The sequence below is a fragment of the Canis lupus genome, chromosome 35, assembly GCF_003254725.2.
Source record: "Canis lupus dingo isolate Sandy chromosome 35, ASM325472v2, whole genome shotgun sequence".
In the NCBI taxonomy this organism is placed as follows: Eukaryota; Metazoa; Chordata; class Mammalia; order Carnivora; family Canidae; genus Canis; species Canis lupus.
In genome coordinates, this window is record NC_064277.1 from 23,564,089 (window position 1) to 23,588,791 (window position 24,703).

General features: G+C 39.0%; 1 protein-coding gene across 5 annotated transcripts in view; it reads left to right on the forward strand.

The window, feature by feature from the left end:
- The window catches only part of CARMIL1 (capping protein regulator and myosin 1 linker 1), a 311,565-nt gene that overhangs the window by 168,994 nt on the left and 117,868 nt on the right, over nt 1-24,703 (forward strand). For all 5 annotated transcript variants that reach the window (XM_025442784.3, XM_035710597.2, XM_025442806.3 and 2 more), the window contains exons 12-17: nt 4,859-4,945; nt 12,268-12,371; nt 14,759-14,836; nt 14,975-15,051; nt 17,421-17,525; nt 22,329-22,398. In XM_025442784.3, coding sequence (XP_025298569.1) covers nt 4,859-4,945; nt 12,268-12,371; nt 14,759-14,836; nt 14,975-15,051; nt 17,421-17,525; nt 22,329-22,398 — 521 coding nt within the window. The remainder of the gene's footprint in view (nt 1-4,858; nt 4,946-12,267; nt 12,372-14,758; nt 14,837-14,974; nt 15,052-17,420; nt 17,526-22,328; nt 22,399-24,703) is intronic.

Below are 24,703 nucleotides of genomic sequence, written 5' to 3' on the forward strand. Positions count from 1 at the left end.
TTTCTTGAGATTTTTTGGCTGATAGCCACACTGAATTTATTATTCGTGTTGCCAAGCCCGTGTTTCTGAAGTCTGCCAGAAAGCAAGAGGATCCTTTGTGTAATAATCTGTTACCTTTTCTCAAAGATCAGCAAGTGTTGGATCACTGTAATGTACACCTGAAACCAATAGAATAATCCTTATCAATTTATAGTGCAATAAAAAGAATCAATTTAGTGCTTTTATTTTTTAAAAAAATGGACAGTAGTGCCCTGCATTTATGCCTTTTATTGTGTTAGCACTTAGCAAGGGTGTTTCTTTAAAGAAGAAATGTAATATATTTATGACTTGCAGATGCCTAGGAAATTAAAACAAAATATTTTGTTTTAAAAAGAAGCTAATAATGTAGTCGGAAATTTGATAAAAAATACTTGAAACAGACTGTCTTGTACTTATGTCTTTAGTCTACTTTACTTTTTATCCTGTTTACCTTTTTCCTGCATTTTTTTCTTTTAAATAAATTACCAAACATGACTTCATTCACCTTTAGTCTAATTCAGGAGCTTCACTTTTATTTACCATGTGATCAATTTCTAGAGAAAAATAGTGCTGGACTGTTTACTCCTTTTTGTCTTCCTACCTTTTTTAAAGATAGCTGATGATTAAGGAATGAATACTGGGTAGTGTCACCAGTGGCGTAAAATAATTGTTCCATTCCCGCCTTGCATCTGGTTCTAGGCATTTATGGTGTTGTGTGGTATGTCCGATGCAAAAGAAAGTAGTGAAATTTTAAAAATTGTCATTTTTCCAAAAAAGCAGAACAACTGAGATCAGCCTGAGCACAACAGATTTGAAGTTGAGTGGTAGGTTTTAACTTTGATTTAATGTATGTTCAGCATAATTTGAAGACATGGGATATAGGCTTGGGGATTTTTTTTTTTTAAACATTGTCACAGCATATGTTTTGCTAGGTAAAAAACTATGTAAAAGAATTGGTCATGAGTAGGCAGTGATAACTCATATCAAAATTTATAAGTGAGAATCTGGTATCCTTCCTGATTCCATACCTAATTTTTATTTATTTATTTGACTTTTCCAGAATTTCATGTAGTTTTCAACTCCTTTGGATAATACCAAGGAGTGTGATTGCTGGATCACATGTTAATGTATGTTAAGTTTTATAAGAAATGACCAAACTGTCTTCCAAAGTGGCTGTGCCATTTTGCATTCCCACCAGCCAAGAATGAGAGCTCCTGTTGCTGCTCATCCTGGCCAGCATTTGATGTTGCCCCTGTTCTAGATTTTGGCCTTTCTCAGAGGTGGGTAGTGGTATCGCACTATTATTTTAATTGGCATTTGCTTGAGGACATAAGGTGTGGAGCGTCTTTTCATATGCTTATTTGCCATCCTTGTATTTTCTTTGGTGAGGGTTCTGTTAAGGTCTTTGGCTCCTTTTCACTTGGCTTGTTTATTGTTGAATTAAGAGTTTTTTGTATATTTTGAGTATCAGTTCTTGCAAACATTTCCTTCCAGTCTGTGGCTTGCTTTCTTTTTCTCTTAACATTGCCTTTTCCGGAACAGAGCTTTTTAGGTTTTTTTTTTTTTTTTAATAGATTTTATTTTTTATTAGAGAGAGAGAGATCACAAGCAGAGGGGAGGGGTAGAGGGAGAAGCAGGCTCCCTACAGAGCAGGGAGCAGGATGTGTGGGACTATTCCCAGGTCCCTGGGATGGTGACCTGAGTGGAAGGCAGACACTTAAGTGACTGAGCCACCCAGGCACTCCAGAACTTTTTAATTTTAATGAAGTCCAGTTTATCAGTTATGTTTTTCGTGGATTATGCCTTTGGTGTTATATCTAAAAAGGCATCACCATACCCATGGCCATCTCCGTTTACTCCTCTGTTATCTCCCATGCCTAAGTTTTTTGAAGTAAACTTTTTCATCAAAGTATAATACACCTTCCGAAAAGTTCACAAATCCCAAGCTCACATCTTAATGAAGTTGTACCAAGTGAACCCTCTGCGTGAATCACTACCTACCAAGCTCAAGACAAAGAACACTACCAGAGCTTCTCAACTTCCCAGGGTTTTGCTCTAGTGATTTTCACCCTTGCCCTCTACCCCTCAGAAAATATAACTACTCTCCTGACATCTGTTATGATAGGTTTGCTTTATTTATCCTTGAATCCTTGAACTTTGTAAGTAATAGCATTATATAGTATATACTCTTTTATATTTGGCAACTTTTGCTTTTTCCTGTGGAGAGGTTTTAATAATAGGTTTATTTTCTTAAATAGATAGATGACTATTGAGATTATCTATTTCTTCTTATGTACGTTTTGGTAAATTGTATTTTTCAGAAGGAATTTGTCCATTTCTTCTTAAATGTTACATTTTTGACCTAAAGAAAAAATTTCAATACCCTTTAGTTATATTTACAGTGTCTGTAGGATTTCTACTGGTATTTTTTTCCATTTTTCTTTTTGATCATTTGATCCTTTTCTTTCTTTTTTCTTTCTTCTTTCTTTCTAACAGTCTTGCTGGGGTCTATTAATGTTTCTAGTTTTTTGAAGAACAGGATTTGTTAAATTTACTTATTTTGTTACTTTCTGTTTAATAGATTTCTTTCCTTTTCTTTATTATCCTTTCCCCACTCCTATTTATGAGGATGGAGTGGGGATTAATTTACTGTTTTTCTTTCAAATATCTTGAGATGGATACTTAGATAATTAGTTTCTAGCTTTTTTGGGATTCACATAAGTATTTAGGACTATAGATGTCACTCTAAGCATGGCTCCAATTGTATCCCTAAAATGTTGATATCATAGTTTTTTAAAATTTAAATCAAAATATTTTTAAGATTTCCATTGTGATTTTTTTGGAAGGATCATTTGTTATTTGGAAATATATTGCTTAAGTTCTAATTATTTGGGGATTTTCTAATTCTCTTTTTGCAATAATTCCTGTGTTAATTGCACTTAGTAGTAGCAATCAGAGAATATGCTTTGTGTGATTTCACAGCAGTTAAGGAACATCCTATGTATTTGTTGAGATTTACTTTTTGGCTCAGTATATTGTCACTTTTGGGAAATAAAGGCTCCATGTGTACTTGGAAGAAATGTTCTGCAATTATTAGGTACAGTTTTAAATATTTCAAACAGATTTTTTTATTGTGCTCTTGATATCATCTGTGTCTTTATAACTTTTTTTTTATCTCTTTTATCATCTACTGACAGAGATGTGTTTAAAAATCTCCCACTGTTGCGAGGTAGTACAAACATATATGCATGTATATGATAATCTATGTGTTTTCCTTTTGTTACCGCTAGATTTATTTTGTACATTTTGAGACTATGTTATTAAGACCATACAAATTTAAAATTATTTCTTCTTCATTAATGAAATGTCTCAATTACTGAACTTGTCTTCTATTATTGCACATATACTAATTTTCTTTTGGTTAGTGTTTGCAGCATATATCTTTTTACATTCTTTTAGATTTACTTCTAAATACGTGTATCTATAAGTGTTCTTGAAAACACCTAATATTTTGTTTAGATAACCCATTTTTACTGGTTTTGAGTATCCTAGTACATTTATTGTAATTATTGATTTATTTGTATAGCAATCTACTATATGTCTGCTGTTTTTTCCTCATTTTTCTTTGATTTTTTTCCCTCTCCTTTTCTGTCTTTTAGATTAATTACATTTTTTAAATGACTCCTTTTTCCCTCTGTCCCTGCTAACTTGTTAGTTATATGTTCTTTCATAAGAATAACAATATGGATTAATGTATTCAAATCTCTAGAAATATTCACATTAAAAAAGACCTGTTTGACATCATTTAATGTAGCAGTTTCCAAACTTATTTGGGAAATGGTATGAGGTAAAATAGGGACTCTCAGAGCACCCACTATCCTTGGGGAGACACCCATCTGGAGCCTTAGTGAAGCTGCATGATCTTTCTGGGTATTTCTACAGTAGTTATTTCTTGATAAACTTTGATAAAATGTGCAGAGAATGTGGGGTTATATAATAGGTCAGCGACCATGGTAGTTCTGTATCAGTGCATAGAGCTTGAGAATTAGTCTAGGAAACCAAATGGTTAATATAGTTTTAGGAACCTTCACAGGAACATGCCCCGGGGAAGGTGATAACTCACATGTAACGGGAAATTGGTTGAAAGATTTGTAGGAAGAGCATACATTCATGTATTACTCATTCCTCCCAGTGAACAGACTACATTCATTGCAGTCCTTGAATAAGTAAGCTGATGTTCACAGTCTCCCAGTCTGGTCATTGAATTTAGACTGTCTGATTTTTAATACTGATTTTTCAAGTTACAAAACCTACCTTTAAGAGCTTAAATACATTCTGATGCTTTGTCTGAGGTTGTTAGCCATAAGCTAATTAAGTATTAGGATCCATGTGCTAAAATTGAAGCTGTTATCTGAATAGTTAACATTATACCATTTTCTTGATAATAATTAAGTAGCATGCATCTGCTCACCCAGAAGAGTGATCAACTCATTAAGACACAGGTTAAAAAGAAGCAATTATATCACTCTTCCTAGGAGTATTTGCATTTGAAATAGGACTATAGAGGAGAGGGTAACACTTTAGTCCAAAGAAAAACATCTCTAACAGTAAAGTTTTTATATTGTTATGCTTAATTAAACAATCTTTCTTTTCTCCTATCCTTTAGGTAGGACAGAAAAAAAGGGGAGGTGTGATGGTAATTGGGAATTAACTCTGACATTAGAAAGAAAAAAATGTTCATTTAAATTAGAATCAAATTTAAGTTAATTTTCAGGCATTATAAAACAAATGCAATTCTGAGAACATGAACATTCTAAGAATCTTTTTTTTCCTTTCTCAGGTGTGTCCTCTTTAAGTATTCAATTTGCCAAACTCCCAAAGGGATTAAAGCATTTAAATTTATCTAAAACCTCATTGTCACCTAAAGGTACAGTATGTGTTATTTACTTTATGTCTGAATATTTCTGTTACACCATGCTACCTTAAATAGTTAGAATTGTTACTCAGTTATGTATCTACATATGTATTACAATACTATGATAGTTATAAGATAAAGAAACTATGTAATTGGAATTCTGATTGTCTAAAGTGAAATGCTTTCAGAGCAGAGAATAATTTTGAGATACAGTATTTCACTTTTGACTTTAAGTCAGGAAGTGCTTACCTATATTTCCCCTGCCCCCACCCCCCTGTTGCCCCCATCACACACACTGTCAGATAGATGGTCTCCTACACAAAAGACTGGTAAGCCTAACTGCCCAGCCACACTATAGCTCTACGCCTCTATCCTGCTCTGGAAATTGCCTTTCCTTCCCCTGAGTCTTTTCTGACTCCCCCCTCTCGTGTATCTGATTGTTCAGCACATCCTGTCCATTCTATCATTATGTTTTCATATCAGCACCCCTGTAATACTTGAAATATCCCCATGCACATTGTGCCTTTGTATGTGTTTTGTATCTTGGAAAGTCTTTAATCCTGTGAGATGAAACCTCCTTCTGTCCTTCCTTCGTGTTTCTCTTTCCTATATGACTCCTTGATTCCTCACACCAAACACTCCCCTTCTGTTGCTTCTGGTCACCAGATGTGTGGAGGTTTTTCCTCACACCAAACAATTCTCTGCGATACCAGCTAGGTGTCCCACAATTTAACTCAATTCTGATCCTGTCTACCCAGAGACAGCATCAGATCCCACAGGTTCAGGGCTGAGTCCCACAAGACTGCTCCCAAACTGCCTTTAGATGCCAGTTATAAGCCCAGGTTATTGGAGGTTCCAAAGACCTTGCCTTGGGTTTGATTAATTTGCTAGATTGGCTCACAGAACTCAGGGAAACACTTACTTATGTTTGCTAGTTTATTTATTTATTTTTAAAGATTTTATTTATTTATTTGAGAGGGAGGGAGTATGAGGCAGGGGGAAGGGCAAAAAGAGAGGGTGACAAGCAGACCCCCCCTGCTGCATGGGGAGCCTGACACAGGGCTTGATTTCAGGACCCTGAGTCGAAGGCAGACGCTTAACTGACTGACTGAGCCACCCAGGCACCTCTGTTTGCTAGTTTATTAAAGGATATGATAGGGCAGCCCTGGTGGCACAGCGGTATAGCACCGCCTTCAGCCCAGGGTGTGATCCTGGAGACCCAGGATCGAGTCCCATGTCGGGCTCTCTGCATGGTGCCTGCTTCTCCCTCTGCCTGTGGCTCTGCCTCTCTCTCTCTCTCTCTCTGTCTCTATGAATACATAAATTAAAAAAAATCTTTAAAAAAATTAAAAAAAAAATAAAGGATATGATAAAGGACATAAATGAACAAGCAGGTGAAGAGATAAGATATGGGATAAGACAAGGTGTGGGAGAGTTTTGAGCCCAGGAGCAGCTGTCCTTGTAGAGCTGGAGTGTGTCACCTTCCTGGTGTGGATGTGTTTGTCACCTGGAAACTCCCTCTGCCATTGGGATTTTATGGAATCTTCCTCACTTAGGCGTCATCCATTATTAACTCAGTCTCCAGCCCTCCTCCTTTTCCTGGAGGCTAGGGGTACAGAGGGAGCTGAAAATTTCAAGTTTCTAATTGTGGCTTGGTTTGTCTGCTGATCAGCACCATCCAGGAGCCCACGCAGAGTCACCTCAGTAGAACAAGAGATGTCCCCAGTGCCATTATGACTTTGGAAATTACAAGGGTTTAGGGGACTCTGTACCAGGAATAGGGCCTCCGGCAGAGACCACTATATATGTTTTCTATGATTGCACACCTCTCCTTATATTCTTGAGAGCTTCGGTTTATTTTATAAAACATTTATCTGTAATCGTCTCTTCTGAGACACCTTCCCTATTCCTAAGACCTCAGTAGAATCAACCGTTCTTTCCTCTATGTTACTTTTAGAGCAGATTATTGATCACATTATTACTTATAGATCTAACATTCCTGTACAAATACTGTGTTTCCATCCTAGAGGGGGGCTGTCCTTGCCTCCTGACCTCCATCTCTCCAGCCCCTGGCACAGCACCCAGACCACTGTCATGTTTAAGGGCTGTATATAGAGGGCCTGAGTGTCAGCTCTCAAGCAGATTGCCTGGGGTTGAGTCCTGATTTTTTACTTAATATGAACATGCCTTCACAGGGTCTTGGTTTCTCAGTTAAGCCATTTATAATATGGAAATATGGAATTAAGTCAGACACTTAGACACTTGGGGTACCTGGTGGCTCCGTTGATTAAGCACCTGACTCTTGGTTTTGGCTCAGGTCATGGGATCCAGCCCCACATCTGCCTTCCAAAGATCTTAAAGCTAAGTCTAGTCTGGTGATGTTACCCTCTACTCCAGCAAATCAGTTTGATAAAAACTTTTTTATGATGATTATCAAAGCATTATACATTTATGATAAAGATTTAGAAGATACTGAAAAGCGTAAATAAGAAAGCCAAATTCCTTGTAGTGCCAGCACCAAACCATATGAGACTGCCACTGCTGACAGCCTAGCACCCACCCTTCCACGTGGTTTCTGCCTGTATGTAGTTTATCAGACACATGCATATGTGGTATTACAGTATGTGTGCCATTTCATAAACTTTTCTCCCCACGTGGTATATTGTGATCCTTTATGACTGCAAACACTTTCAGTGGCTGCATGCTGTTCCAGTGTGTGGAAGACATCCTATAATTTATTTAAATGATCTGTTATATTTTTGCATGGTTTCTAATTCTTTAATCATGCAAACAATGCAAACACGACTTCTGTATATAATTAATAGTCATTTGTTACTTATTTAGGATAAATTTCTCTAGAATTGCTAAATCAAAAAAGCTTTTAAAAAATGCTTTCTTTTGTTATTTATTGTCAAGTTGTCCTCCAAGTTATTTGTATGAATCTCTGTGCTCCCACCACCATTGAATGTTATTCTCCTTTTTCATTGTTTATCAAGCATATAAGCAAAAGCATTCTGATTTTTAAAAAAGATTTATTTATTTGAGAGAGAGAGCAAGTGTACATGAGTGGGAGAAAGGGCAGAGGGAAAGAATCTTTAAGCAGACTCCCTGCTGAGCAGGGAGCCAGTGTGAAGCTCCTGATCTCACAGGTCATGAGATCATGACCTGAGTGGAAACCAAGAGTCAGACACTTAGCTGACTGAGCCACCCAGGCACCTCAAAGTGTTCTGATATTTTAGTTTCTTTGCTTACTGCTTAGGTGAATTCTCTGCCCTCACTCCCATCCCTACAACACCCTCCATTTCTTAGTCATTTGTCTTTCTTTTGGTGGAAGTTAGTAGTTTCCATCCTTTGTTATCTATTTGCCATGTTAATCTTCTTTCTTGATTTATATATATTCCCTACATATTAAAAGTGTTAATCATTTATCATGTGCTCTATAGGTATAACTTTAAAAATTTTATTTTTTTGTTGAAATATAATTGACATACAACATTATGTTAATTTCAGGTATATAATGTAATGATTTGATATCTATGTATTGTGAAATGATCACCACAATAGGGCCATCTGGTACCACCTTTATCCAGCTGTAAACACTCCAATAATAAATACAAAGAATGGTTAAAATCACTGGACAGCCAGAATGGAGAATGGTGTGTAGCTCTGTTTAGTTTAGGTTGTAAGAGCTCTGATTTTTTCCATCCTCTATTTTTGTAATTTCCTGCTATTAGTGTGCCTATTAACATAGGCCTCATGTGGATGTGGCCTCAAGAGGTAGAGGAGGAAGTCTTTCATTTTGTTTTAGTAGCATGAAGCTGAGCCGAGAATATAATTCTCTCCTGATTCTGTTCAGATGTGTTGATTCTGTCAACACACATTACAATTTCTTTTACACTGTGATGAGAACTTTTAAGATCTACTCTTAGCAGCTTTCAGATACACAATACGGTATTAACTGTAATCACTGTGCTATGTGGTCTCTTTTTTTTTAAGATAGAGGTGTTTAAAAAAACAAACTTGAATTTATATGTTTAATTTATTTGTTCATTACTGTGAAACAAATAGAGGGATATGGTGATCATTTAACTTCCCAAGGACAAATGTGGGGTTGGGGTACCTCCATGCCACCACTCACTATGTCTCTATCCTCCAATGTCATGAGGGTGGGAGGTTCACCAGGCAGAACAGAGTTCCTCAAACCCACGTTGCCCATGCCCTTCACAAATAAAGGTCACTACACTACATTTATCTCTTCTCTGCCATAAAGTATGTGTACATTAAAATATGTGTTTTGAGAATTAATATTGTTTAATGATATTCTGACCAAAGAATTTTAAGCTGCCCTTCCTAAAAGATGTATGTCTTGAAATGTAGGTTGTTTTTTTAATATATAAAAAGGATTTTTTTTAAAGGATTTCATTATTCTTGTAGATTTTCCTCTCGTATTTAAAAGGTTTGAAGATTCACAGTAGCTCAGATTACATTGCAGCCTTTTGCTGAATTTGACATTTGTATTTTAGTCCTATGAAAACATTTATATTCATGGCTCCATAATTCAAGTCAGATTTTTTTTTTAATTTATCCATAACATCCCCAATGTCTCCAAATACCTTTTCTCTTCCTCAGATATTAGCTAAATGATAGTTTTCTGGATTTCTAGTAAATGTCCTGCTGGTTGCCAGATTATGTCAGTGCAGGGCCATCTGGTACCACCTTTATCCAGCTGTAAACACTCCAGTAATAAATAGGAAAAATAGTCAAAATCACTGGACAGCCAGAATGGAGAATGGCGTGTAACTCTGTGTTTAGTTTGGGTTGTAAGAGCCCTGATTTTTTCCATCCTATATTTTTGTAATTTTCTGCTGTTAGTGTGCCTTTAAACATAAGCCTCACGTGGATGTGGCCTCAAGAGGTAGGGGAGGAAGTCTTTCATTTTGTTTTAGTAGCATGAAGCTGAGCTGAGAATATAATTCTCTTCTGATTCTGTTCAGATGTTGGCCAACTGCCAAGTACCCACACTTGTCAAGAAGCATTTTCCTGTCAAGACTAATTTGACCTTCTAATTTCGGAATTTATTTATTGAGTTTTGTTATACTTCCCTAAGGAAGTGATTTTACAAATGATTTTCTTGATGAAAATTCGCCATGTTTTGGACTCAATTATTCCATTACCGAATATACTAGTACTACTACTAACAGTATACACTGGTGATTTAGGCAATCATAGATGTTACCTTCAGAAATTAGCCTTCTATAGGCCATTGCAAGTTCCTTTTATCCAGCCTAATTAATCAAATCTCCACCTCCTTCATTGCTGAGCTCTTGTTTCTTACCTGATAGAACTGACCTCACTGGATTATGATTATTTGACTGTGTCTCTCACTTGAGGGTATATAGTGTCTGCTGGGTCACCAAAGCCCATGCCTAGTGGACAGTAGGTCTTAGATAAACTTTTGTTGCAGTGAATAAATATTCCCTGGGGAATGCTGATTTTTTCATGCTGGAATTTATTTAGTTTCCTTCTCGATGGTCTTTGAACTTTTTGAGGGCAACGAATGGGTCTGACTTACATATATTTCCCAATCCCCAGAAATTTATAAACAGTTTATGAGCGCTTAATAAATGTTGAATTGATAGCCAACAAATTCTTCCTGGTACTTAACTAAAATATTTTTCACTCTACACTTCTGTCTCCTCTCTGTACATACCCAGAAGCACATTCGTGCCTGATAAATGGCTCAGTAGTCTTTATCAGACACAGAGTGAGTGCAGTCATGTCTTGTGACCCCCCAAAACTGGCGATAAGATAATAATCCTTTCATCAGTGCCATGCACCAAACATTCTAAACTTAGAGCAGAGACCTGCTCCAGTGCGGGGCTGTACCTGGCACCCTCTGCTTTTTTCTTGGAGCGACTCACTAGATCCTGCTATTGTGACCAATTCTGGCTCCCATTGGCAGGCCCTACTGCTCACCCTCCCCACCCCTGTCCCTTATCCTGAGGAAGGCTCTGTGTGAGTGTGGATGAAAACCCCATTCACTGTCTCCCCAGAGGGTGCTTAAGATAGGCTGGGATTTTCAAGAAGAATTTTACTGAAAAAAAAATTTATAAATGTATATCCAGTTTAGAAATAGCCATATTTCCAAAATATACAAATTGAAACTGTGAACTGTAGAAACAGGAAGAGCTGTGCTATGTCCCATATCCCTGTTACTCTAAGAGTGAGCATCAGTGCTACTGTGTATATTGGCATCTTCGAATCCCAGTGAGCCACCAGACTCTCCTGGGCTTCCATTTTGTAGTCACCCCTTTCTTATGCCTTTCCTCCCCCATGGAGAGAAGTGGCCTGAGGAGAACCCACCAACAGGCATGCCCCCATAATGGTTACTCACATAGAAGAGAACATGGCTCTCACCTCACAGAATACTCTTGCCCTTCTTAGGTGTTTATTCTTTGTTTTTTGAGGTGGCAAGAACCCATTCAGTTCAGTTCAGTTGACTTTGACTTGAGCCATTTGTGTTATGTAAGTAGTGTATACAGTGTCAATTACTCATTTTGCCTTTTGATTGCTTCTTACATTGTGTACAGATCGTGTTTTCTTTGTAAAAATCCACTTCCATCTGAATTTTGCCGTAAATATGATTTTTTTTTTTTTTTTTTTTTTTTTTTTTTTTTTTTGCCGTAAACATCATGGGCTGCCTGGGTGGCTCAGCAGTTTGGTGCCACCTTCAGCCCAGGACATGATCCTGTAGACCTGGGATCAAGTCCCACATCAGGCTCCCTGCATGGGGCCTGCTTCTCCCTCTGCCTGTGTCTCTACCTCTCTCTTTCTATTTCTCATGAATAAATAAATAAAATCTTTTTTTTTTAAAAAAAGTATGATATATTAGGTAGAACAATTATCTGATTTCTATGTTAACTTCTAAGTACTTTAACTAGGCTGTAGTGCCTGAATACAATCTACATTACTCAAATCCTATACACCAAGTCAGGAACACCGAGTAGAATTAAGAGAAAGGTAGAAGTGACCAGTTAGTCTTGTGTGTACCATTTTAGGACTTCAAAGTCAAATCCTTTCCATCCACATCAGAAGTGGAGCAGAATGAAGCCACCTCTCTCTCTCTCTCTCTCTCTCTCTCTCTCCTACTCCATGAGATGGCTGTGTCTGTGACTAACCTCTTCTTTCTGAGAAGACAATCCTACCTTTGGGGACAGACAATACTTGTGGCTGACCTCAGACCTGCAGTTTGAGGCAGAGCCATTTATAGAACTCCCAAACCTCATTTTGTTTTCTGGCGTGCAAACTGAGCCTGGATCTTTTCCATGTTGCAGGGGTGAATAGCCTTTCTCAGTCACTGAGTGCCAACCCATTGACTGCCACCACCCTTACCCATCTCGACCTCTCAGGGAACGTCCTTCGTGGAGACGACCTCTCGGTAGGTTTTCCTTTCCTCATGGCCATGTTCAGAGACACCAGATCCCCTGATCCTGAATGATTGTCAAATGTGGCTCTTCTCATCTCCCCTTTTCATGACACTTTCAGATCATTTAGTTATGAGCTCATGAGATATTGTAGAGAAAAATTCTAGAGCTGTCCTTAACTAAATGTAGTTTAGCACACAGATCCCCCGGCCACCCAACATTGCTGAAGTGTGATTCTTTTCGGAAATACTTTTTCTGAAGGACTTTTTTCCCCCTTCATTTTAATCATTATTGCACCTGTTAAAATTGCCTGATAAGAAAGATTGGAAATGTAAACTGATTTCATCATTAAATAATATTGTTAAGAAGACAGGTGGGTTTGTTGTTATTGTTGTTTTTAGTAGTTTGCTGTTAATAGAAAATATTGGGATGAAGTCCAGTCTTATCTTCCATGAATACAGTAGGGAGAGGAGAGGTCTGGGAAGATATTGGGGCCACTTTTTAAAGAAGTTTGAATTTGAAGGCAAAAAGTTTACCCTCAATGATGAGATTCTTCATGCAGCTGAATTGGTAATATAAATGTTTGGCACATCTTATTGGTACAGTGAACTATGTATGATCTCACTATCAGATTGAGTGAGTTGTCCCCTCTGGTCACCATGATAGAGTTGAGAAGAAATGCTCCCTTACCTATAGCAAATGTGCATCTTTGCACATTTGTGTGCCTTCTACCTTTGTGTGCCTTCTACCTCTTTATGGGGTTGAAAACCATTGTGAGATTTATTCTTATTTCTCTGTAAAGCAGGGAATATTGCCACAGTTCCTTTGTAGTATCTTTCCCCCTCTCGCTGATAACTTGAACCCATTTTAAGCAATACTGTTTTCTGGTGTGCCATGACTTTCAATGCATTGCTCCATGTTAGTGGTCACCTTCAGTGATGATTCATAAATCTTCTCCCTCCCAATATGAAACAAGGAGTCTGATGTGAAACCACCAAGACATTATGGTGACAGACAAGAGAAATAGAGGGGTAAAAGAGGAGCCCAAAGATTAAGTAATAAGACTCTGCTAACATAGGGGCATTTAGTCACTCAAGGTAGAGTAACCCAGAATTTTTTCACTGGCTGAGAGGGGGTCTTGTACTAGCTTGCCTCTGGGGTAGGAGAGATGGAAGGATGAGGCCTGCGTGAGTGGGTACCCAGCCCTGGACAGACTCTAGGAGGTTCTGGGAGCCATACACCAGGTGCAGCGAGGGGCTTACTGGGCCCCTACCTGCAGGGGACCTGCCTCTTTGGAGAGGTGTTGGCCAAGTAGGGTCTTGTTACCAATCGAGGGTGATTAGAGCTCCCCCAGCTGGTGGATGAGAGGAAACCACAGCGCCAGGCAAAGCATGATAGAAGCAGATAATCTTTACCGAAGCCGGAACAAATTATTTTTCTGGATCAGAACGTCTCATAATCCAGTCTGTGGTGTGTGTCTAGTTATTCTAAAGTATTTACAGGCTAATCTTTTGCTTCTCTGAATTCCTTAGTAGAGGGATTTTGCTCAAGCATGATATAGCTAAGCTGCTGCACTGAGTCTTTGCTGAGGACAAGGGCATCGCATGTTGGTGTAAGCTTTTTTGTTTTTACAAGGATCTGGTGGCATTCCGTGAAGCTAAGGAGAATTTAGTTCTTTTCTTGGTGACAGGAGTTTGGATGCAGCTTACTTTTGATGGACTTTGGGAGTTGCTACTCACACAGGGAAGTGAGGTGGCACTTAAATTTATTGTTTTGATGGCCTTGCACAGGAATAAGGGGAGAGTTTAGACATTGTGACCCTTTGAAACCAGACGTGTCTTACTTATATGTGAGGGTTTTTTAAAGAAACTAAACTAATAGTGCCATCAGACCCTTTCTTGTTAGATTATGAAAGTAAGGATAGAAAAATAGCTGTGTTGGACAGAAGAGAGTATTGCCTGAGACCCATCTTATGGTTCAAATTCAAATTAGTGAAACTTTGAACGTTTTCAGAAATGATTAACATTTTGATAGGGTGAGTGCTATTCAGGTGGAATTTTAATCTCAGCAGTTAAAATTAATTAGCACTGCTCCAAAATTATAAAAATGGAGTTAATCAGGAAAATTAAGTCATGTGTAACAAAAGGGGGTTTGGCAGCCAAGAGTTCATTTGGCCTTTTTTTTTTTTTTTTTAAACTCAAACATAATTTTATTTTAAATATTCTTTGGAACTTTGCTCCAGAGAAGGCAAAGGAATGACATGAAATTCTGCTCATTCTCTTGGGAAGAGTAGAGAATGATTATGGGAGGATTTGGGCAACATCTTTTTAAAATACTAACGTGTGTGTATGTGTGTGTTTCCAGATCCTAATGTGTTTGTTTTTTTGTTTTTTATTTCAAGTACATGTATAGTTTTTTGGCTCAGCCGAATGCCATTGCTCATCTGGATTTATCCAATACGGAATGTTCCCTGGACATGGTAATGTTTTTTTTCATATCACTCTGGGGGTGTCAGAGCATCCATTTAGATGGGGTACAGAGAAGGCTTTCTCTCTAATAAAATATTCTCTTAGTCCTTGAAATATTTGAAACTAAGAGTGTCTTCTTTCTTCCTCAGGTCTGTGCAGCTCTTCTCCGGGGGTGTCTCCAATATTTAGCTGTGCTCAATCTCTCCAGAGCTGTCTTTTCTCACCGGTATGGGTTTATACCTGCCATCACTGTCATCTAGGAATATCTTCCTCCCAGAGAAGGTCATAGCGATCTGAAAATAGAGCGATAAAGGATGTGTGTTGCGCATGAAGGGAGGTGACCTTAAAACATAATCTATCAATATGTTGCCTTGAAAGTGCAAGTTTTTGTTATTTTTTTTCACTGAAGTACAATGGATATTCTTAACACTCCTTTCAGTCTGCTATGTGAACTGTCTAGTAACTGCTTGTCATATGTACACAGGCACTCTCAATACAGTAAAAACTCTTTTAAAAAGGACTTTTCAACAGTGAACTTGGAAGCAAGTATAAACTCCCCCTGGGAGCTTATGGCTAGCTCCATGCATTTAAAAAAAATTTTTAAGACTTAAAAAATTTTTTTAAAAAGATTTATTTATTTATTTATTTTAGAGAGAGAGAGAGGGAGAGAGAGAGAGATCGCACACAGGAGGGAGGGGCAGAGAGAATTTCAAGCAGATTCTGTGTGGAGCCAACACAGGACTCTAATCCCATGACTGTGAGATCCGACCTGAACCTAAATCAAGAGTTGGCCACTTAACCACCTGAGGCACCCAGGTGCCCCCTTTGTGATGACTGGTCTTCAGTAGAGCTATTGAGCTTACTAATAAATCACCTTGTCTTCCAAATGAGAGGTTTTATTGAATACCTAGCACCTTACCTAGAAACAATCCTAGCAAGCCTTAGTAATTATCTTGAAATTGATGTATTTACATTGAGCTGTGGACTGTCCGCCAGGCTATTCATACTTTTGTTCATAAGTATATCAGTCAGAATAGGATAGATTGCTTCATAATAACAAATGATCCTCCCTTCCCACCCCCATCTCCATGGCTTTCAGCAGTCATAATTTTGTGACACGTCCCTTGTAGGCTGGACAAATTGCCTTTATTCTGGAAGGCAGATCTCTAGCCACACAGCAGAGGACCAAGAATTACGGCTCATGCTGGCTGGGAAAGCTTCTCTCTGAAAGTCATACACATCACTTCTATTTGATGTGATGTCCCCTTGCCCAAAGTGACTCTCATGACCAAGCCTGCCAGTGGGTGGGGTGATGAGGCATCATTTTCTCACAGAAAGGGGCAATGGATATTTGGAAACATTGGTACAGTAGACACCAGACAAAGTAGTAGTAGGAGAACGTATATTCAGAGAATATTTTAACATTTGCTAACAAAAAACAAACAGGAGCGCATAAGCTTATATTGTTCCACTATTTGGAACCAGAGTTCATTGGAAACATCTAACATGTATTCTACCAGAATTTTCTTTCCTCTTAAATTTATTTTCAACCTCTTAGAGGTTCTGCTTGTTTTAAAATTATCTTGTTTTAAAAACTTTTTTCTAATATTGACAGGTTTTCCTGGACCTCTGTACAAGAAATATTGTTGAATGTTATATGGTTGAGCTAGACCTGGCCTGGCCTCTGCCCTCAGTCTCTGTGAATCCACCCACAGAGTGTGAATAACTACCATTAAATGAGTGTTTACTCTTCATCAGGCTAGTGCTTTATACATGTGGATTTACTCAATCATGCCATCAATTCTGGCAGATAGAACAAAACAAGCAGAGGGTTCACATTCCAACTTTGACCCTGGGATCTTGTTTTTCTAAAACTCTCATAGTATGGCGTTGACTCTGCCTCTTTTTCGAGATGTATGATTTCTACTATAACAACAAGGGCACATATTTGGAATTTACAGCCATCTCCTTTGGAGTTTTGTCTTTATTTTAATATTTGGCTTGAAATTATTATATTTGCCCGATGGCGGAAGAGCTGAGCAGGCCATTTGCCTTGCAGGCTTCATGCCAATCAGACTTTCTGTGTTGTTCCTCGGTTCAACATCCGGTCGCATATTATTGAATCTAAGACATGCCACATCCAAGAGTATTGCCAAAGTGCATGTAGTAATTCTAAGTATTCAATGCCACCCAGGGGGAAAGCTCTTTAAATTGTGAGAAATCTACATCTCCTTTGACCTCTAATTTCTTAAAAACTCAAACAAGGAGATCTGTGGGCAAACACACTGAGTTCATTGGCTGCGATTAATAGCAATAGTTTTAAAGACTTAACTTAATATCTTAACTTCTTAATAGTTTTTAAGACTTAACTTTAATATCTTAACTTCTCTTGCATCATTCCTTTGATGGCATTGGATATATTTAGCTTCAAGGCATTTTGTTTCTTTTTACCTTTAAATTTCTCCCAAAAACGTTATGGATTCATGGGTTATTTCCCAGTGTCTGAATAACCAATGGGTAATTTTGCCAATCTGGGAGTGGGGTACAGGACCAGAGGTGCAAATGCTAGCATGACTCTCGTGTTTTGTTTTTTAGGAAAGGAAAAGAAGTACCCCCATCCTTCAAACAGTTTTTCAGTAGCTCCCTGGCTCTGATGCAAATCAACCTTTCAGGCACAAAACTGTCTCCTGAGCCCTTAAAGTGAGTGGTCAATTAATTTTCACCAGAACTTTTAACGTTCAGTTTGTTATTATGAATGTACTTGAAGAAGATGACACATAATCCTAAAACAGACGGCGCAGATGAAAATGCCTTTCTAACTTGTAACTTGGGACACAAAAGGAAATCACATTCTTTTTGAGTACATTGTGCACTGTTGATATTATTGCATCTTCTGTTTAAAAAAAAAATCTTCCTTTGGTTTGTGACCTTGGCAGTTGTCACTGATCTTCTATAAATGTGCACTCAGATGCTGTTTCCTTTATGTTAACCTCTGTTCAGCCTGTTTTAGGTGTATTCATATATGTGTGTTCTACTCAATATTTATTCTACATATTTCTCCTAACCTTAATAAATTCTATACACAGTGTGTATGCAGCAGAGTCGGTTTTTAGGTGCTTTAGTTACTGAATTACCTAGGTCGGTATAGGCTATCTATCTGGTGTTTTTATTTGGCAGTCAACTTAGGTAATGGGTTAACATTCCTAGTGGTGGAGTTAAACTCTTTAACTAAAATATGGCTTGAGGATAATTTATCATCATTGAAATTTCTGTTCACCATTGCCAGAAATAATCAAAAGGGCTATAGCATCAAATTCTCTTTAAGTCTAAAGAACATATTTTCAAGTAGTTAAGAGTACGTACATGTTGCATACGCTCAAATGCATACACAGATTTCTCCTTTCCCCAGTTGGCATGTAAATCAGCATTTAATTTGTATGAAATGTTAAAATTAATGTCTGCTATTCATTTTACTAGAAAATTAATCTTTATCTAATTTGTGAGTTGCCTTTTTTCTCTTTGAGAGGTGTTTAATTCTTTTTTTTTTTTTTTTTTTTTTTTTGAGAGGTGTTTAATTCTTGATTGCAGTATCTCACATGGCACCATAGGACTTAAACAATGAATGTCTTTAAGGACAGTAGATCTAGTCAAGTACGAAGAAAAAAATCCAATGGATATGGCAGCCTTTTGTTTTGTTTTGTTTTAAACATTGAATTGATATATTGAAGGTCTATAAATGTAACAGCTACAGATAGTAAAAGCCTCATGATGAGACTCTTTGTGTGGATATTAATTAAACTAATGGAATCAGTATTCTAAAAGGGGATCCATTATAATTTAGTCATATTTACTTATTCATTCATTTAACTAATATTTATTGAGCATTTGAAGTGTGCCAGACAAGAAGGTGGTACTGGGCAGAAAGCAAATCCACACTTGATCCTTGTCCTCATTGTACCAATAGGAGATCAAAACAGTTTTAGTGACAGGTGCACAGCATTCCAATTCTTTTAATGTTCTTGATCCTGTGAAATGTAGAGTAGCACTTGATTGATTAGCATTATTGATTTTATAGAATGTTCCATACCACCACAGTGCTGGATTTTACTGTATTGTTTGTTTGTTTGTTTGTTTGTTTAATTTTTTTATTCACGAGAGACACAGGGGGCGGGGCAAAGACACAGGCAGAGGGAGAAGCAGGCTCCATGCAGGGAGCCTGACGTGGGACTTGATCCCGAGACTCCAGGGCCATACCCTGGGCCGAAGGCAGGCACTAAACCGCTGAGCCATCCAGGGATCCCCCACTGTATTGTTCATTATAGAGACTTACTGATAAAAAAAAATCATACCTCAAAGTGAACTTTGTAATTGTTAAATCTTGTGACCTGTTGTTATTTATGTGAACATCTAATAGTGTCCTGTAAGTGGTCTCTTCAGCTCTGTGTTTTGCTTAATAATAATTTTAATATGAGGGAACAGGCTCCATGGCTGAAGAGTCTGTAAGCAAAATTCCATATGTACATTTAATGTAATTCTATACCTTGAAAAGATATAACAAAACTAAGGTGTTCGGGTTTACCTGTGAGGTGGGGGGAATGGAAGAGAACTTGCAAAGCAAGACCCCAGTTTAGACACTGGGTCTCTGCTTGTATGTGGGCCGTAACCATCAGTGTTGACAGCACCTGTGAGCAGGCGTTGTGGGATTCCTAGTTTAGAGTGGAGGAAATGGAGGCCCAGGAAGCTACGTAATTTGCCCAAACTCACAGTCACAGGTTGGGTTTCCCGTGAAGCAGATGTTAAGATGGAGCACAAGATGTAGGAGATGGAGGCTGGGACATCCTGACCCTGTGTCCATCAGTCCTTGGTCTGTAGTCTGCCTCTGGAAGGATATGGCCTGGGACATGACATTTGCTTCAGCCAAGGCCACCGCTGATGAAGACTGACTGCCGAGGGGGTTCTGGGAGGTGCATCGCAGTGTCCACTGCCACCACCAGCTGCCACCAGCTGAGGACGTGCCTGCCCCGCCACTTTCCCCTGTACCAAGAGGGGTAGATGGAGGCCTTAGCTTGCTGAAAGATTGGGGGTCAGCAGCCATCAGAAAATATGCTAAAGCAATGCACCTTCTTTTGAGAGAAACCTGTTGTGCTCGCTTCGGCAGCACGTTACTAAAATTGAGAGAAACCTACTAAGTTTGGACATAACAGTATTCTGCAGAAGTATTCTTCTATTTGGGGCTGCTTCAAAAGCAGTGGAAAGCATATGACTGCTTACTTCAGAGCTGCGCTTTCTCCTTGCAGTCCATGATGAAGTATTTCAGTTTTAGTAAAGAACACGATGACATTGTTCCTTGGTGTTTTCTAAAGTCTTCAGAACAGCATGGTCCTTGTCTGTCCTGAGGATGCTCCTTGTCCTGCGTCACGCAGAGTAAGGCCCGAGCTCCTGTGTCCTGCTCACGCTGGCACCTTCACTTCGTTCCCCCTCGTCTCTACTTCCCAGTGCCCTCTTGGCTCCCTTTCACATGACACCCCTTCTCCCCATCTCCTGGGCTGAGGTTTTTTTTTTTTTTTTTAGATTTTATTTATTTATTAATGAGAGACACAGGGAGGCAGAGACATAGAGGGAGAAGCAGGCTCCCAGTGGGGACCCTGGGATCACGACCTGAGCCAAAGGCAGATGCTCAACCACTGAGACACCCAGGTGCCCCTCAGACTGAGTATTTTTAAGAACCCTATTGCACGTGCTACTCAAAAGTCGTAACTAGCCTCACATATCCAGAGCCAGTGAAATGAGATACAAATTCTTCTGTTAACCAGGATTGCAGTTGGAGGATTAAAGAGGACAGTCGTGAAGACAGGTTTCCTTCCATCCCTGGGTTAAAAGTAATAAGGCTTCCTGCTGTAGGGCTTTCCCCAGCACATGCCAGGCTTTGTAGCTGTTCTGTCTGGCTTTGTTTTGCAATTGCTGTGAATTGTTTGTATTTAGAGCCTCGGGAGCTGTTCCCTCCTCATGGCTGGTCTTCGGTACTATCCGTGTGTCAGTATCTTAATGTGCACCATTGTTTCCTCAGCCTTCATCTTCGCGTAAGACCAACAGGAAGAATTTCCCTCCCACTGAAGCATTGTAAGAATATAGTGTTAAAATATGTGGCTAGGTTCTAGAACCCCAGCACTTATTAGAACAAGAAGGGACCTCTTTGGTCATGTGCTGACTCTCCCATTTTGCTGATGAGCACCTGAGATAGGAGAAAAGCAGCGTGTGATGTCTCAGGAGCTACGACGTGGTCAGTACAGAGCCAGGACTTGGGGACTGGCCTTGGGCTTCTCCGTCTCAGGCGATTTCAGCCGCTCAAGACTGCCCCCAAGAAGGAAAGGGGGGGTAGAAGGGGGTTGGGGGGAAGCACTGGTTAGGGAAAGAGAAGCAATTTAGTAAATAATTAAGCAGGAGTATGCGCCCAGGTGACATCTGCCCAGCCTTTCCCACCTCACTCTTACCCCGGGGTATTTTTGGAGTCTACTGGGTGCAGTCCCTTTTCCTGGGAACATTGAGAACAGGTGGTGGGCCCCCGCCTCCTGGTTCCACCCACTGGTACTTCCTCCTATATGCCTATGATGTGTGCCCACCATTGCCCGTCCCTGAAATCAGGAGCTCTCTGGTGCTCACCTGTGTGCTTCTCCCAGGACCTGGTGCAGGTCTGATCCCTTCGGTGTGACTGATGGATGTGTGCACACGTGTAAAATGTCTGCATCAAGCCTGCCAAAGTGCATGATTGTACAGGACTGACTTGTACAGGTGGAACCAATTCATTGTTTTAGAGATGTGATCCATGTGATGAGTCCAGCCTCCTCGACGTGCAAATCAGAAAATTCCTTTCCACGGTGCTGATGCAGTTTGCCCCGACACCAGCTAGTGGTGGCCAGCTGGACAGGCAGGATCCTGGACTCAAGGCTCCAGACTTGTGCCTTCTCTCTTACCTCCTGCTGTAAATGCTTAGAAAAACAAAACAAAACAAAAAACAGCCCTCTGCATAGACTGTAATTTCCTATGCTAGATAGTACAGAGCCTGACTTCTTCATAACCTGTTCCTTAGGGAAAACCAGTGTTATTTTGCTACTGTGATAACAATTGCCTAATAATTTCAGAAACAATATTAAAGGTGTTCTTAAGCAGATGCAGGTGGGAACTGATCTGTGATGAACACAATTTAATTTCAGTGTGCAGTTAGGAGTACTGTTGGTTTATTTGCATAGGAAAAGCGGTCCTGGAAGGTCATGCATTCTTATTACGTCCACTGCCCATCAAACAGAAGAATGTTACAGCGTCATTTTCTCACGGAGTCTGGGAGGCAGAAATGCGGCCGGGATTTTAAAACCTGAGGTGGTGCTTGGTGCTTGACCTGTGGTTCGGAAAAGCATTCTTCCTTCTCTGGGCTTTATTCAGCATGTGACTATGTTTTGGGGGCAACGTGTGGAATTTGTATCTAACGTGTGTGTTTTCTCCCCTCAGAGCACTGTTGTTGGGCCTGGCTTGCAATCATAACTTGAAGGGAGTTTCTCTTGATCTCAGCAATTGTGAGGTAAGAACACATTTAGACTATGGAATGGAAGAGATTATAATACCATCAAAATTGCTTTGCCTTTTTCCTGGAAAAAGTGTGAGACTGAATCTGGAGGGTTCAGAAAAACACACATTTTATAGATGTCTCTGATGTTCTGCATTTTGCAAGTTTTATCTACAAACAGCCATAGAACACCATTCAGAAAGCATTTGAGTGGGTTTTTAATGACTTAGGGATTTGTTTTGTTTTGTTTTTATTCATTCTTAGTGCCAGTTGCTTAAATATCTTATGATGAAGGCTTTAGATAGAAAAGCCATAAACTAGCTTTACTGTTATGAAAAACGTAACATTCTGCATTCCTTGCGGGGCACAGATGCCTGTAATCTGACATGAGTTCAGAGACTGAAAGAGAATGGCTGTGGTGTCATTCATCTTATTTTTTTAAGATCTTGATTTAAAACAGGAAAATTAAGATGCTTCTCAAAATTCTAACAATTGCAGACACTTCCTTTCAAAGAATACCAAGATAATTTGAGACTAAAAACCTCTACATTTTAGAGGGTACCTAAAAAGTCTTGAGACTTTCCTTTTATGTGGAGACCAGTAAGGAAATACCCAGGTACAAATCATGGGGCCCCTCCAGAGCCTGACTTTAACCCCATATGTCATACTTGGTTTCTTCTGGAGGTGATGTCCTTTCATTTCTGTACCTGGGCCTGTGTACCCACTCTTCTCTCCTTCTGGCTCATGTTTGGTGTGTCCCACTTCTTCTCCAAGGCTCCCGACTCTGAGGAGTGAGGTCAAGTCCAGTTTCCTCCATGTCTGTGTCAGATTCCGAGGGTTCAATTTGAATTTGGTCTCAAATGATATGCGGTCCTACATGAATTAGATGATACCTCAAAATCTCAACACCTATATCTGCAAAATGGAGGCAACATTAGTGCCTTACCTGGTGGCTAGTGTTATGGAGTTTAAAGGAGCTCTTCTTCATCTGGGGCATCTGGGACATATAAAAGTTATTTGTTTTTATTGTTTATCTGTTTGTAGAATTTCTCCCCTGACTGCTTCATTCCTTTGTGATCTTATTCTTTTTCTGATTGTCTGGTACTTTTCTGCACTGTCAAATTTTCATGTGTAAGTCAGTGTTGTTTGTTTTAAAAATATATTTATTTATTATAGAAAGAGAGAGAGAGAGAGCATAAACAGGGGTAGAGGGAGAGGGAAAGAGAATCTCAGACTCCCCACTGAGCACAGAGCCCAACGTGGGGCTTGATCTCAAGACCCTGAGATCATGACCTGAGCCGAAATCAAGAGTTGAACACTCAACTGACTGAGCCACCCAGGTAGCCGTATTGTTCCTTTATTTATAAAGACAGACCATATAATAGAAACCAAGTTTGGAAATATGAATTAATTGTTTACCAATACTTTCTTAAGGAATGTGGCATTAATTAAAACTTTTGTTTGGGGGGAGGAGTAAGAAGAATGGGGGTAGGAAGGATTATTCTATTAAAAAAAAAACAAATTCGTACAAACTTGATTGCTCTACTAGCTCACACTACTGAATGACCCAAACCTTTTACTATCCTCATTAAATATAGTGATTCCTATCAGTACAACATCTTCCATTTAATTCTGTGATCAAAATAGAAAGGGACATAAGTGATCATCTGGTTCCCATACTTAGGGATGAAAAAAGTAAGGTCTAAAGAAGTTGAAATGATCAGCCTGCTAATGGCAGAGTATGATGAAAATGTGCTTTCCTGATTGTTGTTAATTATACAGGTAATTATTAGAACATCAAATGTGATTAAGACATTTACTTCTCAAATAAGTTGTTGGGTTATCATATGCCCAAAGAATACTGTGTTATATTGCTATGTCACTTGTTTTTAAACTTCTTTATCATCCCACTGGGAATAATGTTCAAAGACTGTTCTATTTGGTGAACTGTATAAAATTGACATTTTTGTAGGTCAAAATGGTAGACTGTTGACAATTTCATTAGGTTCCACCAAATGGCTAATAGACCTTTTTCCTTTATGATTTTTTTGTTACTAAGGTGGGAATCCAGATCAAATGATTGCTCTCTGATGTTAGGGTTGGCCGTTAGGATGATGGCAATTACAACTTTATTTTGGCCATTCACTTACAGATTATATGATACAGTGGTACTGCTGAGAAATGGGAACCCTTCAGACTACCTTAGAACCCTTAGTACCGTGCTCTCCCACCATCTTAACGCTTGAATCACAGTTCTGGTGGCCACATTTATAAAGTCACGTTATCTTGCTGCTTGTGGAAATTGATGAAACACAAAGTT